Source organism: Leucopleurus acutus (assembly GCF_964270905.1).
Source record: "Leucopleurus acutus genome assembly, chromosome: X".
In the NCBI taxonomy this organism is placed as follows: Eukaryota; Metazoa; Chordata; class Mammalia; order Artiodactyla; family Delphinidae; genus Leucopleurus; species Leucopleurus acutus.
In genome coordinates, this window is record NC_139148.1 from 2081893 (window position 1) to 2099818 (window position 17926).

The following is a 17926-nucleotide window of genomic DNA, read 5'->3' on the forward strand; positions in this document are numbered from 1 at the left end:
AGAGAAACTTTGACCTTCTCGCTAATAGCCTCAAAGAATTCAGACGGAGGAGCTGTTCCTGGGACCTCTATCCTCACCAGAGATGTCTGCCCGTGATATGGGCCACCCGTGGTGGGGAAACAGCAGGGCCTGGAGATCAGGGTCCACTCTGTGTCCCATTGTCTCTGCAGGCTCAGCAAACACTTGTCTACCAACTTTTTCTTTTCCGTCTCCATGTCGACGGCCTTCCTCCCCTTTGAAGTCCCAAGCCACTACCCCAACAGGCTCTTTTGTCTTTAGCTGAAGATGATAGCATTTAAGATGAGGGTTTGGACCATGTTTGTGAGTGACTCCGTTTTCCTGGGTCTCTCCCGTGTGTCCAGGGGATTCAACTTTCGTGTGACTTTCTCCTGTTCATCTGTCTCACGTCCATTTCGTTCTCAGACCAGCCAGAAGAGCCTGGAAGGATAAGGAAACTGTCTTCCTCCCCGACATGGCTTTCTGGAGAAATCGTCTGAGCAGACGCCCATCTTCCTTCCATCATTTAAAATCGAGATGAGCCGTTATCTTTGGGCCGCCCGCCCTCCTCCTCCGGTCCACATACCTACGAGTATGGCAAGGACGTTCCGTGCCGTGATGCTTGAAGAGAAGCGCACGGTATCCCAAACGCATGACAGCCTCGCTGTGTTTTGCTGGCGAGCTTAGAACCCAGCAAGGGCTTTGCGGTTCTGATGGGGAGATGTGTTCTAGGGCAGGGGTCCCCAACCCCCAGGCCACGGTACTGGTCCGCGTCCTGTTAGGAACCGGGCCGCACAGCAGGCGATGAGCCGCTGTTCCGCCCCGCACCCCCATCGCTCGCATTACCACCTGAAGCCCACCATAGACACACACCTTCCGTGGAAAAACTGTCTTCCACAAAACCGGCCCCCGGGGCCAAAAAGCTTGGGGACCGCTGTTCTAGGATCCTGACACCTGACTGGTGAACTTGTACACCGAACCTCTACGTAAACTGGTGACTTGCTGAATTTCTCTGGGGCAGGGCGGATGGCCAATCTAGCTAGAACTCATCTGAGAAGGCCTGGTATTCTGGGATTTCGGGGCCGAACTGAGCCCTTAAGAAGACGTGAAACAGTCAATAGTATCTAAGCAAGGGCACGACCATTTTCTACAGCTGTGAATTGGGTTGAAAAGGTAGGAGAAATATATATAAGCCTATCTCTCCGCTGCTCCAATGCACGCACACACACGCACACACACACGCACCTGGAGGTCATCAGTGAGCTGCTAGGCAACTCACTCTTTGCGTAACTCCTGTAACTGCTCCCACAGACCCGCTATCAGGCTAAGAAACTGCCCTGACGTATTCCCAGCTCTGGAAAACAATGGATCACAAGGTTCCAAGGCAAACTCATCTCAAGTCTCAGGAGCATCAGGTAATGAACAACGTGGGGAGGTGAGGACAGAACCCGATGGGGTTCGGAGCGAGGGGTGAGACGGCTTTCAGGGCTGAGCAAGTAAGTGGAGTGCGTCAGCCCCCAGAACAGCGTGGCTGGGCACCAGGTGACTCGGGGAGGGGGCCGGGGTCACAGCCTCTCTTTCCGTCCCCTGGGCTCCAGGGGAACTGCAGTTTCATCCACGGGCAGGCCGACCGACATAGGAAGCAACCGAGGGTGAAGTGTCTGTTATCCGGCTCCCAGTTCCTCACACGCCAAGCCATTCTCGGATACCAGCTGGGTGTCCCAGAATTCAACTCAGTTCTGGTACTGTGCACCCAGAGGTAGCATCAGACCCCACGGGGTAAGGGCTCCGTCCCACAGGACCCCAACGGCAAGTCCAGGGGGCCACCTGTGCTTCTGACCGGCCGGCGGCAGGTGGAAGGTTGCCACGACCTCTCCTTGGGTTTCATCTGCTAGAACGGCTCACAGAAGTCAGGAACGTTTACGCATTAGATCACCTGTTTATTATAAGAGGCGCTAACTCAGGAACAGCCAGATGGGACCAATGCAGAGGGTGAGATTTGGGGAGGGGGCAGGGGACCCCGACACCCTCTCCAGGCTGCACTCTCCCCAAATCTCTACATGTTCACCGACACGGACGCTCTCTGAACCCTACCTTCTTGGGGTTTTATAGAGGCTTCATTACGTAGGTCTGATGAACTCACTGGCCATTGGGAAGTGACCTCAACCTCCAGCCCCCCTCCGCTTCCCAAGTCAGGGTGGGACTGACAGTTCCAACCCTCTAAGGGTTGGTTCCCCTATAACCAGCCCCCAGCCACAGGTGACCCGGGGGCTTTCCAAGACACCTTTATGGCTCTCGGCACTTAGGAAATTTCAAGGGTTTTAGGAACTCTGTGCCAGGAACTGAGAAGAAGACCAAATAAATATTTCTTAGGATAAATCACCGTATCACAATCTCAAATGTCCCAAACAAGGGATAGAGTGGGGAGAACTATACCGACCGACCAGGATGGATGAAGATGCTCGTTCCACAAATATCTAATGAAATCAAACAAACCTTCAACCAACCGCCATACCTACGAGAGCCACCGTACATTAAGCGGATAAGTCATTTCTACCTTTGTAGATCACACGCAGAAGTGATCCGTCATCAGCTTGCTTAAGAAGCAATACTTTTCAAATAAAGGCACCCATAACGAATAGAAATTATGGCTATAAAACAAACAAAAGTCCTGAGGGCCCTGATGCCACTGTCCTCCTCCAAATCACGAAAATCAGATACATTATCGAAAGGAAGAAAAGAAATCCCTCCGATACATCTTTGCTTCAAAGCTCCACCAGTTAAGAGGTTTCTTGAATGGAAAGAAGTTGTAAAGAGTTGGGTATTATTAACGATCGGACGTAAACGAATATTCAAACAGTTCCTGACATCACGATTCCAAGAACAGTTACAGTCATCGCTTGGTGCTTGTGGCCGATAGGAGGCAGTCCACGTGACCACAGAGGAATTAAACTCTTGAGTTTAGAGAATCAGAAGCGGGATGAACTGCAGGAGCTAATCTGTTCATCCAGTCATTCTCATCAACTGCAGGACCGAGTCTATAAAAAAAACAGACGTTCGAGGGCCAAAAGCAAGGTTTATCACGTCGCTACGAGAAAAGCACGCATGTAGTGGATCTAAAAGGCGTGGGACCCACGGTTAGCATCACCAAGCAGCATCTCCAGTAACTCATGATCACCCCTTTACTGACCTCACCACCCACTGGTTTTCTCTTTGTTTAGTGGATACATCTGGACAAGACCCACTTCGGGGACTTCCCTGGTAGTCCAGTGGTTGAGACTTCGCCTTCCAGTGCAGGGGGTGCGGGTTCAAGCCCTGGTCGGGGAAACTAAGATCCCACATGCCTCACAGCCGAAACACCGAAACACATAAAGCAGAAGCAATATTGTCACAAATTCAATAAAGACTTAAAAAATGGTCCACATCAAAAAAAAAAAAAAAAAAAGAAATCTTAAAAAAAACCAAACAAAGGACCCACTTCATACCTGGCAATGTCCTATCTTGGACACACTGGAAAGGGCATCTCCCGTTTGGCCTGTCATGAGCCTTGTGGGAAGCAGGGGAACCAGCTCTAAACACCGAACACAGAAGGGGGGGTGTGTCCCAGCAAGATGGGAAGGGTTGCCCAGGTGTATCTGTGGTCGAAGGAGGCTGGGGACAGACATACAGGGAAGTTGGAAACTGAGGCACCAGTCAAACCCTAGAGCTGTGGATGCACCGTAGGGAGTCTGCATTTTGTTGCGGGCAGGAAGGAAAGTCATTGACGGGACTGGAAAACAAAGGATGACAGTTGGGTTTTCATGTCAGAAAGAAGCCCCCGTCTCCAATCAAGAGTGGATGAGCCCTGGGGAGGTGACTGAGAAGAAAGAGAGGGGACCCAGATGAACAAAGGTGGACGGACTTTGGAGATGTGACTTACAAGAGGAAAGGGCAGGTCTGGAAAAGATGAAAACTCTAACTCGAAAAGATCCATGCGCCCCTGTGTGCACAGCAGCAGTAGTCACTACAGCCAAGACATGGAAGCAACAGAAGTGTCCATAGGCAGAGGACTGGATAAAGAAGACGTGGTACGTGTATACACAGTGGAATACCACTGAGCCATGAAAAAGAATGAAACAATCGGCATGGATGGACCTGGAGATGATCATGCTACGTGAGGTCAGTCAGACAGAGAAAGACAAACGTTATACAGTATCACTCATATGTGAAATCTAAAAAGTAACAGGAATGCATCTACGTACAAAACAGAAACAGACTCACAGACACAGAAGCATGGATGGACCTAGAGATTATCATATTGAGTGAAGTAAGCCAGAAAGAGAAAGACAAATGCCATATGATGTCACTTAGATGCGGAATCTAAAATATGATACAAACGAACTTACTTACACAACAGAAATAGACTCACTGACACAGAAAACAAACTTATGGTCACCAAAGGGGAAGCGGGGGGAGGGGTTAAAAACTAGGGGTTTGGGGTTAACATATACACACCACTATATATAAAATAACCAACAAGGACCTACTGTACAGCACAGGGAACTGTACTCAATAGCTTATAATAATCTATAATGGAAAAGAATAGGAAAAAAGTTTTATATAAATATATAGAACGGAATCACTTTGCTGTACACATGAAACGAGCACAATATTGTAAATTAACTATAGTTCAAAGAATTAAAAAAAAGCAAGAGGAAAGGGCAGAAGCCCTGGTGAGAGTGAACACAGCAGCAAAGAAAAGGAAATCAAAAACAGTGCCCGGGGTGGGGGGGGACCCAGGAGCTGGAAGGGCCATTTGGGGGGAGTCCAAGGAGGAAGTGATGGGAGGTGTGGGGCAAAGAGGAAGGTCAAGAATTCCTTTCCAGCATGAGGACCCTGAACTGCCTGCAGAGACATCCGGGCAGAAGGGACCAGGCGCCAGGTGTGTGGATGAGTCCAGCTTGGAAGGAGCAGGTGTGAGTGAGAAGCTGAGCTTAGGAGTCTAGCGTGTCTAGTGTGCAGCAAGTGTGACTACAGTGCATGGTTTTGGGAGCACGTGCACACGTTCACACACGTCCGTCCCCTATACCACGTCCGCTCCCTGGTCCTCCCACCTCTACCTTGCATGGCCCATGGCCCAGCCTCTCTCCAAGGAAAAGCTAAGAGACCTCCCTCCCTTTCTGTACGCCCTCACGCCTGCCTGGCCTCCTGGAAAGCGTCCACCCAAAACGCCCAGGAGGGATCTCTATGAAGCAGAGTTAAAAACAGTGAGAGGCAAAAAAAATAATATGCTGTAAGAATGCCACACTCCGCATGTGTGTGTGCGCGCACGCACAGAGCTCTTTAAGCACGGGGAGAAGGACAGAAGGCATCATACCAAACTGTCCACGTGGTGACCTGGTGATGATGGAGGGACAAAGGAAGAAAGAAAAGGGAATGAGGCAAGCTGAGGAAAAAAAAAGAAAAAAGAAAGAAAAGCAGAGAAGAGAAGAGAAAATGCTTAAGCACTCTCCACGGGCAGGAAAGAGAAAGAGATGTCGAAAATGCACTCAAGGAGTTGAGGCTGGGACTGAGACGCCTGTACACCTGTGTTCACAGCAGCATTACAACAGCCAAGAGGTGGAGGCAGACCAAGTGTCCGTGGATGCATGATGGATATAAACAAATGTGTTCCAGTCACACAATGGAATATTACTCAGCCATGAAAAAGAAAGGACATTGTGATACAGGCTACAATGTGGATGCGCCTTGAGAACATGATGCTTGGTGAGAGAAGCCAGCCCCAAAAGGACACACAGTGTGGGATTCCACTCAGAGGAGGCCCCTAGGGTTGTCACACTCATCAGAAAGTAGATGGTGGGGCTGGGGGAGGGGGAGTGGGACGCAGTGTTTCATGGGCACCATGAGTTCCAACTTTGCAAGATGAAAAGGTTCTGGAGATGATGGTTGGGATGGCTGCACGATGTGGATGGACTTAATGTCACTGAATTATACACTTAAAAATGGTCAAGATGGCAGACGAATGGATAAAGAAGATGTGGCACATGTATACAATGCAATATTACTCGGCCATAAAAAGAAACGAAGTTAAGTTAGTTGTGGTGAGGTGGATGGACCTAGAGTCTGTCATACAGAGGGAAGTAAGTCAGAAAGAGAAAAACAAATACCGTACGCTCACACATATATGTGGAATCTAAAAAAAAAAAAAAAAAAAGGTTCTGAAGAACCTAGGGGCAGGACAGGAATAAAGACACAGATGTAGAGAATGGACTTGAGGACACGGGGAGGGGGAAGGGTAAGCTGGGACGAAGTGAGAGAGAGGCATGGACATATATACACTACCAAATGTAAAATAGATAGCTAGTGGGAAGCAGCCGCATAGCACAGGGAGATCAGCTCGGTGCTTTGTGACCACCTAGAGGGGTGGGATAGGGAGGGTGGGAGGGAGAGACGCAAGAGGGAAGAGATATGGAGATATATGTATACGTATAGCTGGTTCACTTTGTTATAAAGCAGAAACTAACACACCACTCTAAAGCAATTATACTCCAATAAAGATGTTTAAAAAAAAAAGTCAAGATGGTCAATTTTATGTGAGGTACATTTTACCACGATTAAAAAATTAAAATTGAAAAAATGCACTGGAGAGAACATATTAATCAATTATTCCATAAACAGCAAAAAAAAAAAAAGTGGCCGTCATTGACAATGAGTAGGAACACACTGGCAGAGACGTCAGCTCTGAGCTCAAAGAAGCACTTTCCACCTTTGATTATTGTCTTTTATTTGCAAAGTCTGCAGTGAGCACCTCCCTTGTGGCATTTTAATTAACTTAAAAGTCAGCCTCATCTAGCTGGAGACACCTAACTTTAAAGTTGGTCACAGTTTCTCCAGATGCTGCCGTAAAGCTGGACTCTGCCATTCAAAAGGAGAAAACAGAAAGCCACTCACGTCACCCTTTCTTGAGCCCCATCGCCCGGCGCAATCTGAGGTTCTGGAACATCCCTTCCAGTTTCCGAACCGGCTCCATGGTAACCAGTGCCCCCCGCCCGCCCCGCCGAGGGGACCTGAACTTGTTTCCCCGTCCCCAGCCCAGGCTCCCCCTGTTGTGGAACCCAGGGGTCCCAACGCTCAGTGGCTACATCTGATGCCTTCCCAAGGACGACCGTTCGCTCTCTCTCTCTTCCCAGATGGCTCCCTGGAAACTGCCCCACCTGGAACCCTGTCTCTCCCGTCCAACTTCCCAGGCGTGTGCCAGGCCAGTACGCCGCTGTGGAAGGCGGGGACGGGGTGACCTCGTGCTCTGTCCTCGCACCCAAGTCCCCAGCTGAACGCACAGGGAAGCGTGCCCTCCGAGGTGCCCGGGCGCACAGTGTGTCCATCTAACCTCCCCAGAAGTGCCCTGGGGGCCCGTTCCCATCTCCTACCCCCGCTCCTGAGTTACACACCAGCATCAATGCTGGAGCTCCCCCCCACGTCCAGCCTTGCGTCCAAGGCGGACTCAGATCCCTCCCCATGTCCCAGCCTCCTGGCTGACCCGTGGCCCCTGCACCAGGCATTCCCCCCACCTGTCAGCCACCAAATGCCTTCTCCTTCTGCGAGATTCTGCTGCAGCATCCTCAGCGGCTTAGGATCTCCGGCCCCAAAGGGCTGACGATTCCGTCCTTACCAACCACGCTGGGACCTACCAGAGCCTCATCGGGAACTTCACAGTTTCCCTCCACCAGGAGAATTCAAACCTCCCTTTTATAAAGCATCCACCTTGCCAGACCCCCCAAAATTCAAAATGGACATTTCGTTACGTTCGGACAAAGCACAGAACAAGGAATTGGGAAGTGGCTGTGTTCCTTCTGTCACAGCCGTCCCTTGCAGGCGATGGTGAAAGAGGAAGGAGAGCTATTTCTGGACTTTTGCTTCTGAAACTCAAGTGCAGAGGGGTCAAGGGAAGTCAGAACAGGGTGTTCTTTCCTCCTTAGCTACCAGAAAAGCCAAGGAACAGGTTTACTAACTACCCGTCCATGTGCCATGGAGATGCACACGAGACTCAAGTCTGTGGGCAGGAAGAAAGACCTTTCCTTTAGGCTATGGGCTCGTCCTCTCCAGACTAAGACCCAAGTTCCTCTACGTGGAGATCCAAGCTGTCACTTCGCCAATAATGAGAAGGATGTGCCCCATGGGTGATGGACCTCTGAGTTCTTTCATACCCACATCTGTAGCGGAAAGCCAATGAAACATGGCTGGCTAGCTGGGTCTTCTACTGCGCAATGAGTGACACGGCACTGGGACTGTTATTGGGTCCACAGGCTCATCACCAAGACGAAATGATGGAACTCCACGTGCAGGGGCTGGGACAGGAAAGTGAGAATGCACCCACACCCACCTAATCTCTGTGTGTGCCCCTATCACAGGTGTTATCAACCAACCATCCATCCATCATTCAACCCATCCATCCATCCGTCAACCTATCTAATCATTTGTCTACCATCTGTGTATCCATCCAGCCACCCATCCATCCAGCCACCCATCCATCTACCCAAATATCTACCTATCAATCTATTTATCTCACTATCTATTTCTATATCACCTACCTATTCATCCTGTCTTCCTTTCTTCCTTCCATCCATCCATCCACGCATTCTTTCTTTCTATCTATCTATCTATCTATCTATCTATCTAGGCAGTGGTCTGTAATCAGGACTATTTCACTCCCTGGGACATTTTCTGTCAACGTCTAAAGACATTTTTTGCCATCACACCACGGAGGGCGTGTGCTCCTGGCATCGAGTGGGTAGACACCAGGGATGCTGCTAGACCTCCTCTACTACACAGAAGAGCCGCCACCACAAAGAATTTCCCGTCCCCAATGCCAGTGGCGCCCAGGTGAGAACGCCTGTCCTGGATCCCACCAACTCTAAGATGCCAGCGATTTCTAGACGCACAAAGGGCAGGGAGCAGACACAGGGTCCTGGTCTAGGGGCGGGACACAAGCCTTCCTCCCCGGGACACCTTGACTGTCACACAATCCTTCTACACTGAGTTTGTCAGCTCTTCTGAAATTATCTCTACGCTGGCTGAACCGGCCCTTCAGGATGGCTTTATCCCAGAACAGAATGCATTCTCTGATGTGGACGTAATGAACGTCCTGGCCGACTTTCAACAACGCAGCCAGTAGCACTTCAAATACCGCACGCTAATGACACCGTGGGCGAACGTGCCAAATCGTTCACGTGGAAGTTGAAACTTGAGTCTTTGTGCGGCGTGATACCCGGGATCACCGGTATTCCATGTGGCTTCACGGGAACGCGAGTAAGGCTCACTCAACACTTCTGGCCAGTATGAAAGGCAGATGTTGGGAGAAGCAACTCATTTCCAAGAGAAACTGCACAGTTGGGGGGATTCGATACCTGCTTCCCTCGTGGTCTCTTCCCACTAAATCTGGTGCCCCATCCAGTGGCCCTGGGCACCCCACTCCCCCCGTTCGCGGGGCTGGTCAGAGACAGCGCTCTCCCCATTACCTGTGGGGCACCTCTAGAGTCTGCTGACCCTGGATCAATTTAATCCCAGTTTTCAAACACCGCCGGGTCCCTCAAGTGATAGTGCACAGAAAACTTCCAAAGGCGACAAGTACTTTATAATAAGACCCCTGTGCACTGAAAGACCTGCACTTAGCAAGTCACTAAGTAGTAGTGTCCACCCCAAAATCTATATGCTGAAGTCCTAACCCCCAGGACCTCAGCATGTGGCTGGATTTAGAGATGGGGTCTTTAAAAAGGAGATGAACGTGAAATGAGGTCACTAGGCTGGGTCCTGATCCCGTAGGGCTGGGGTCCTTATAGGAAGACGAGGCCAGGACACAGACATGCAGAGGACAGCCTTGTGGACTAAAGGACCAGGAAAAGTTCCTGCCTGTTGGCCGTAGCACAGTTGGACCTGACATATAAAAGGACTACACTGAGGTGTGCCTGCACCCAGTGAGCTGTATGGCAACAGGAATATCAAGGTAGCAAAGAGACTGTCAGATTACAGAGCTACCACAGTGCAGAGAGATCCCACTCTTTAAAATTAGAGAAAACCCGATTTAGATAACCTGGGGTCAAATTCCATCCCACTGAAACTAGGGCTTACAGCCTTTGTGATGGAAACAATTCAGGTACTTATCCAAAAGCACGGAACATCGGAATACACAATCTGCGTCCCTCTGGATTCGGCAGTCTACCCTACCTGATGAGGAGACCGCCCGATTAGCTGTCCAGGAGTCAAGGAAGCAGAGTTGTCTGACTAAAGTTCTGTTCTTCACGGTCCTCCTCTTCCCTATGCCCTTTTAACTTCCCAAAGCTCAAGGATTCTATCCTGGGGACTCCTCTGACGTAGTTAGAAAGCACCCCCAGAGGCTGGTGCCCACTCCAGGAGACGACGGGGTGTGTGGTACTTTGCTGGGGCTGCCGTAACAGAAGACCACAAACTGGGTGGCTTAAACAACAGAAATGCATCCTGTCGTAGTTCTGGAGGCCAGAAGTGCAAGATCAGGGTGTTGGTGGTTCCTTCTAGAATCTCCAGGGAAGGAGCCATCCTAGCTTCTTCTACAGCTTCTGGTGGTTGCCAGCAACCCCTGGGGCTCCTCGGCTTATGGCCGCATCACCCCCAATCTCCACCTCTGTCTTCACGTGGCCTTCTCCTCTCTGTGTGTCTTTGTGTGTCTTCTCCGCTTGGTACGAGGGCACCCATCACATCAGATGGAGAACCCACCTTACTCCTATAGGACCTCGACCTCCATCTTGATGACACCTACAAAGACCCAACTTCCAAATAAGGTCACACTCACGGGTACTGGGGGTCAGGACATCAACGTATCTTTTGCAGGGGTTGGGGGGGGGACACGACACACAATTCAACCCACAGCAAGGTGGAGTTCCCAGAATGGAAGCCATCCCCCAAGGTTCCCTATAGCATCACCCTAATGTTTCCAGGGGGACGTGCCTGATCCCAGAAAATATGCGTTGAGGTGACCTCAGCAACCCCGCCAGCCGCCGGGCGGCATGCCCACCACCCACGCACAGCCCTGGGAAGCACTCCTCCCACTGGCTTCTTCCCTCTTCTCCAAACTTGTGTCTTCTCGACGCCAATGTCGCAGACTTCTCGTTTTCACCATCAATTCCACCTGCTTCTCTTCCGTGTTCTCCTAATTTCACTGCAGACACATAACCCATCACGCCACTTGGTTTCCAGAGCAAACCGGAACCCAGCGGCCAGGTGCCCCGTCTTCCTGGGAAAACTCAGCCACAAAGCACCCTCGGGGACACACCCTAGGGTCCTGGCTTGAGACTTCCTGTATTTGGTAAAAGCCCAAGACCGTTCTCCTAAACCACGTGAGAATGACTTGGCAACAGATAAAGGAGTCCACATCTCCTGTACAGAACGTGTACTGAACACCGTAGCCAACTGAAGTCGTCATCCAGAATTACTATTTCAGTTTCTAGAAGAGACACCAGAAGTAGAAGCTTTTCTTCTTTCCAGAAGAAGATCTACACGCATGAGATTTTCTACCCATCTTCCCACCACCTCCCAGCGAAGAGGAGACTCGGACCTGAACAGGGAGGGGTGGTGGCTCTGCTGCACCGGCTAAGTTCTTTTTTTGTTTCGATTTTAATGACTCAACAGCATGAGACTCTACTGACCCGTCCACACTGGCCCAACACGGCCACTGGGCTTCATAAAAGGAAAGTAAGACAAGAAGCCAGCTGCTTCCCTTCTGTCACCCATCAAACATGCCGCCCGTCCCTGCTCCGAGTGACACGCTGTTTCGGGGACGTTGCTCCGGCGGCTGTGAGCCGACAGGCGCCTGCACCCTGCACTGGGGCACAGGCAAGGTGCTCCAAGAGCAGGGTGCAGGCGCCTGTCTCTGTGAACAGGCAGGTGCATCGCAGAAGAAAGGCAGGTGAGGGTGAGGTGGGAGAGGCAGGGGGTGGGGAGAGGCAGATGAAGGGGGCACCATGGGGGGGCGGGTGGCCCTGCGGTGACAACATGGATGGTATCTCCCACCTCCTCCTGCAGGTCACTTTCCTGGGATGGAGGCAAGAGCGTCTGAAAAGAGCCAGAGGCAGAGCCAGAGCCCGGGATGAGCCGTTTCGAGGCCACTGCGCCCCTGGGGTCATTCCCTGAGGATGTGTCAGCAGAGACGCAGGTCATCGGGGGGCCGTGCGGGTGAAGGGATCACTACGGCTGTAGTGAAAGCAAAGAACGCCTTGAAAGAGGCAAGTCTGGGAGGCCAAGAACAGCTGGGCACTCAGGCCAGAGAGGGGGCCACACCAGGCTGGGCTGGGAGGGGTCGGGGGCTGCGAAGGGGCGTGAGGAAGGCAGCGGAAGGGGCAGGCCCCCGGGGATGGGGACGGAGAGCCCTCTGTGGACGCCCACACCTGAGGCCCCTGAGTGGGAAACGGCCTTACCCTCCGCCAGCAAAGAGCGTGGCAGAAAGAGGGATCCATTTGGTCCACATTGGGCACCTTCAACTGGAAGGTTCTATGAGGCAGCGACATGGGGCCACTGAACGGCCAGCTAGAAACCCAAGGAACGATGTGAGTGAGCAGAGGTGAGCAGGTGACTGAGGTCCCAGGAAGACAGACTGGACAGGCTGTCCAGGGGGCTGGGGGTGGGAGGAGGGGACAGAGCCTCTGGCGGGCCCCAGGTGGCCCTGTGGACACGCGGCTGGTGCAGGGGGGCAGCGCCAGGCGTGCCACCCTGGGCAGGCACTTGTGGGAACGGCGCCTTTCTCCGTGAGACCGGGAGCTGAGATGTCTCAGCAGAGGGTGACCCGCTATGACTGCACCCCATCCCACCTCCCGCAGGAAAATCCACCTGGGGGCCGGGAGGGTGGGGACCCGGCGAAGGGGACTCACAGCTTGACCAGGAACGGGTGGCTGACTTCCTTCAGCACGGATTTCTCGTTGTGCACGTGCTGTTCCTGCTTCAGGCGGATGACGTCCGGGATACTCATCACCTTCAGGGCGAAGAAACGTGTGCTCTGCTTCTCGCGGACCAGCTGCACGCGACCGAACGTCCCCGTACCTGCAGTGGGGAGACGCGGTGTCAGCAGCCACGGCCCCCAGGACGGGAGACCAGCACCCCGACCTCAAGGCAACCTGGAGGCTCGGACAGCTCAGTAATGGGCGATACACCTGGTGCGAGGGCTGGGTGACGGGCACCTGTCTGGAACGGTCAACTGAACTGACACACACACAGGATCACTTGCCCCCGCTAATAGGGGCAACTGGCCATCCTTTCTGCAAATGAGTCGTCCCAGAGGAAACGCGCACACACACACACACACAGGGAAAGGCAGAATGGAAAAGGATGCTAAATACATTCCTTCGATGTGTCTTTTTCTTTAGGTTTTCTAAATCAAGACAAGACATAGAAAATAAACTTACGGTTACCGGAGGGGATAGCAGGGGGTGGGGAGAGATAAATTAGGAGTTTGGGATTAGCAGATACACACTACTATATATAAAACAGGTGAACAACAAGGACCTACTGTAGAGCACAGGAAACTCTACTCAACACCTTATAATAACCTAGAATAGGAAAGAATCTGAAAAAGAATAGATATGCATATATATAACCGCATCACTCTGCTGTGCGCCTGAAGCTAACACAACATTGCGAATTAACTCTACTTCAATTTAAAAAATTGGATTAAAAAATAAAAAATCAGAAGATAACTCTTTCCATGAAAACTTGTGAGTATCCCTGCCAGGTTCCTCTTTATCCCACACAGCACTGTATGAGAGGCAAATGAACTCAAAACTCTAGTACACGTGTTGGTGATTGCCACCGTCCTGTTAAAACAAAACAAAACAGGCCAAGTGTGACACACCCCTCCTCACAAGCTGCTTCCTTTAAGCCATTAACGCCAGCTAAACGCAGTGTTTCTGTGAACACTTGCCAAGGGTTAGAACCAAGTGATGCAGATACTAACAGAGAGAAAAGTTTAAAAAGTGCAAACATGGAAGGAAATCAACAGTATAAACGTAAAAGGAGATCAAACCCTCCTGTGCACCATAGGCTGTGACACTGCCAACCCAATGTCTCCTCCTCTGTGGTCTCCCACCAGCCCTTCTTCATCCTCTGAGCCTCACTGTGCGGTGGGGTCCAGCTGCTACCCCTCCCCCCGGCCGGCAATCACTTAGGGCACCTCTGAGATTAAAGCTCCGAAGGCATTTTATCTACGGCCAGAGAAAAGGTAAAGTTGGGGGCAGAAAAATGACATCTGTCTGTGTGACCCTCTGGAAGCTTACCCAAGACGGCTGTCCTTTCCGCCCCTGTTTATCGAAGAAATAACGCAGAGGAAGGGCTCTCCCAGGGGAAGGAGGTGTGGAAAACGGCCAACGAACTGGGGCTCCCTGGCTGGAAAAATGGCAATCAACATGATGAGAAAGCAGGAAGAAAGGAATTCAAGGATGGCTCGAAGACGAAAAAGACCTGCAACGCAACCACGCAGCCACCTTCTCCTCTTTCACAGAGTTGGGAACGCCATTTACGGCACATGGTAACATGGAGAGGGAAACAAAGTTACACCTAAGCAATGCACTTGGGGGGAGGGCCTCTTCTACAAATTGAAATTCTCAAGCTGCAAAATACGTTAAGTGCCTCTACTGGCTTACGCAGCTGGGGTGAGGGACATGGCTAAGTCACCTTGGCTTTTAAAGCAAGTTCCCGATCGTGACTATTTTATTACTGCGCAAGTAGAAAGTGATATACACACATGAAGGAAAGAAACTGTGCCAGAAGAAGCCAATGATGAGCCCCAGTACAGGTTTTAAAAGCCCGTCCTCATCAAAAGATGATTCAGAAGTAAAAACAGAATTGTATCACAGTGAGGCAGCGCTGACAAAGTTCTGCGCAAGCAGGTTCACAGAGAGGCAAGTAGGGGAAGGGCCCCGAGGAGAGTGAATGGACACAGTCTAGGTGTTTTCATGAGATCGCTTGATAAAGGGCGCATGAATGGGAACTGAGGACACTGGCATGGTATCCAGTGCAAGTTGTGCCTTTGACTTGTTCTGTGAACCCAAGGCAAACAAATGAACCCGTCTGGACTCATACTGTTTTCATCTCTCTGACAGAACAGGTAGAGGACTATATCGATGTTATCAACTGTCTCGCCACACGCTAAAATTCTAACGATGAAAAGAAAGACAACACGGCTATGACTCAACAGATTTTTTAAAAATTCTTTTACCTTTCTGCCTGCAACATCTTTTAAGCTTTGCTCTGAGCTGTGTGTGCTGTAAACACTGAGAACTCAAAGCAGAGTGCCTGCAGTGCAGAGATGGGGGAACTCCCTCAGCACCACAGTCAGATTACAGGATGATACCGGGAAACCGTCTTGTTGACGGCAGATGAAACCAGCATGCTGTAATTTTTAAGGTGACCGGCTTTAATGCGCTAAAGACCAAACCAACATTCAATGGTGCTGGTATGAAGTCGTTATTGCAGTAGAAAGAAAAAGGACAAACATCTTTTCCTGATTGGTGTTGGCAGGCTCTCCAGTATACATCCCCAGCTCTCCACATCTCCCGTTGGAAAGTAGAAAAGTCCCCCTTTTAGCTTTGCTGCAGGTAAGGATGGTTACATGACCCCCCTCCGCCCGATAAGAGACGAAATGGAATATTATTCAGCGTAAAAATGAAGGAAAGCCTTGTTGATTATCTATTTTATATATACTAGTATGTGTATGTTAATCCCAGGTTCCTGACTGATTCCTCCCCCTCGCGTTTCCCCTCTGGTAAACATAAGTTTGTTTTCGAAATCTGTGAGTCTGTTTCTGTTTTGTAAGTAAGTTCATTTATATCATTTTTAATTAGATGCCACAGATGAGTGACAGCGTATGATCTTTGTCTAACTTACTTCACTTAGTGTGATAATCAACTATACTCCAATAAAATTAAAAAACGAAGGAAATCCTGCCACTTGGGACATCACGGATGAGCCCCGAGAGCATTAGGCTAAGTGAAATAAGTCCAACAGAGAAAAACGCACACTGTATGATCTCATATATATGAGGAATCTAAAAAAGGGCAAACTCATAGAAACAGAGTCGACGGTGGTCGCCAGAGGTGAGGGGTGAGCGATCGGGGGAATGGATGAAGGGGGTTAAAAGGTAGAAGGTTACAGTTACAAAATAAATAAGTCCTGGGAATGTCAAGTACGGCATGGTGACTACAGTTAGTAACACTGTATTGTTTACTTGAAAGCCGCGAAGAGAGTAGATCTTAAAAGTTCTCATCACGAGAAAAAAATGTGTAACTATGTGAGGTGATGGATGTTAACTAGATAGACTGTGGTGATCAGTTTGCAATATATACGAATATCCGGTCATTGCGTTGCACACCCAAAACGAATACAGCGTTATACATCAAACACATCTCAAAAAAACGGGGAAAAAACAAACAAACCTCTTTCTCAACTACACTCCAGTAAAAATTTAAAAAATAAATAAAGGGGTCACCTTGAACACAAGGTATCACTTTACTGTGAAGTCACAACAGAGGGGAAAAGAAAAAGAACTGCCGAGTGAGGTGTGGGAAAGCACAGAAAATGCATTTTGCAGGGTCAGGAGGGACTGACCTGCCGTCTTCCTCAGCCCCAAACCCACAAACTGTCCCGAGAGGAGGGAGGTCACACAGGGACCATGGCAAAGCCTTTGCCCTGCAGACGCCAGGTAAAAAAAAAAGCGACCACCTTATTTTGTCTTTGAAAACCCATCATGTAAATGAAGCAGGTGGAAAATCAAAGCTACTAGGATTTAAGTTCGTGTGGGTCATTGTAAGTTTGCTGGAACTGAAAACACTTGGGGGGAAATCCACACAGAATGGGGACCGTAGGAGTAGCGTGGAATGCCAGGGAATTACAAAAGGAGAAAACGGAAACCACTCTGGGTTTTATCTCGGGGTAATGACAGAAATGATAGGGAGGCCACTCCCTCTGATTTCACCCTCCATCCCCCTCTGGTCTCCCCCCTTTTCCCGCACCACGTGCTGCAGAAAAAATCCACTAATGGACCAACACACCAGAACACCGACATCGCCCATGTGGACCCTACGCAACCTCTGTCCTGGGAGGGGACCCACAGTGGGCCTGGTCCTGCTTGGCTCACCTACACACAGTTTTTCTAACCCTCCTCCCACCAGTTGAGGGTTGAATTGTGTCCCACAAGAGACAGATTCAATTCCTAACCCTGGAACCTGGGAACGGGAGCTTATCTGGAAACAGGATCTTTGCAGAGGTGATGAAGGGAAGGGTCTGAGATGAGGTCCTCCTGGATGAGGGTGGCCCTAAATCCAATGACAGGGTCCTCAAGAGACAGAAGAGGAGAGACCCAGACACAGAGAAGCCCCGTGAAGACAAGAGGCAGAGACGGGAGGGAGGTGGCCGCAAGTCCAGGGACGCCTGGAGCCCCCAGAAGCTGGAAGAGGCAGGAGGGACCCTCCCCTGGAGCCTCTGGAGGGAGCGTGGCCCTGGGACACCTTGACTTCAGACATCTGGTGTCCAGGATTCAGAGAGGATGAATGCCTATGGTTTTAAGCTTCCCAGTTTGGTGGTAATTTGTTACGGCAGCTCCAGGGGTACAAATTCAACCAAGCAATGCAAGGATTCTTCTAGCATCCTTATTTTCTAATCACCTAATACTTTGTGTTCATATTTTTGCATACAGAACCTAACAGGATTTTTACTTATCTTCCTCCCGTTTGAGAACACGTCTGGAAATGAAAATTTACATTTTTCAAACACCCCAACAGGGATCTGCTCAAGTCTTTTGATACACTGATGTGGTCTGGGAAATCCGGGGAAATTTAAGGGCCAGCACTGAGGACACCACACTCAACTGTCTTTTTCCAGATAGTTGATGAGGAGATACTCAAGGAAAACTCTAGATTCATAAAATGAAAAGCCGGTC

At 50.3% G+C, this 17926-nt stretch overlaps 1 protein-coding gene across 1 annotated transcript in view; it reads right to left on the reverse strand.

Moving 5' to 3' along the window:
• Nucleotides 1-17926, reverse strand: part of LOC309978408 (cAMP-dependent protein kinase catalytic subunit PRKX) — a gene marked incomplete at its 5' end in the record, with an annotated part of 79974 nt that overhangs the window by 35037 nt on the left and 27011 nt on the right. Inside the window, one exon of the mRNA XM_082864884.1 lies at nucleotides 12870-13038. Within this exon, the coding sequence (XP_082721010.1) occupies nucleotides 12870-13038 (169 nt within the window). The remainder of the gene's footprint in view (nucleotides 1-12869; nucleotides 13039-17926) is intronic.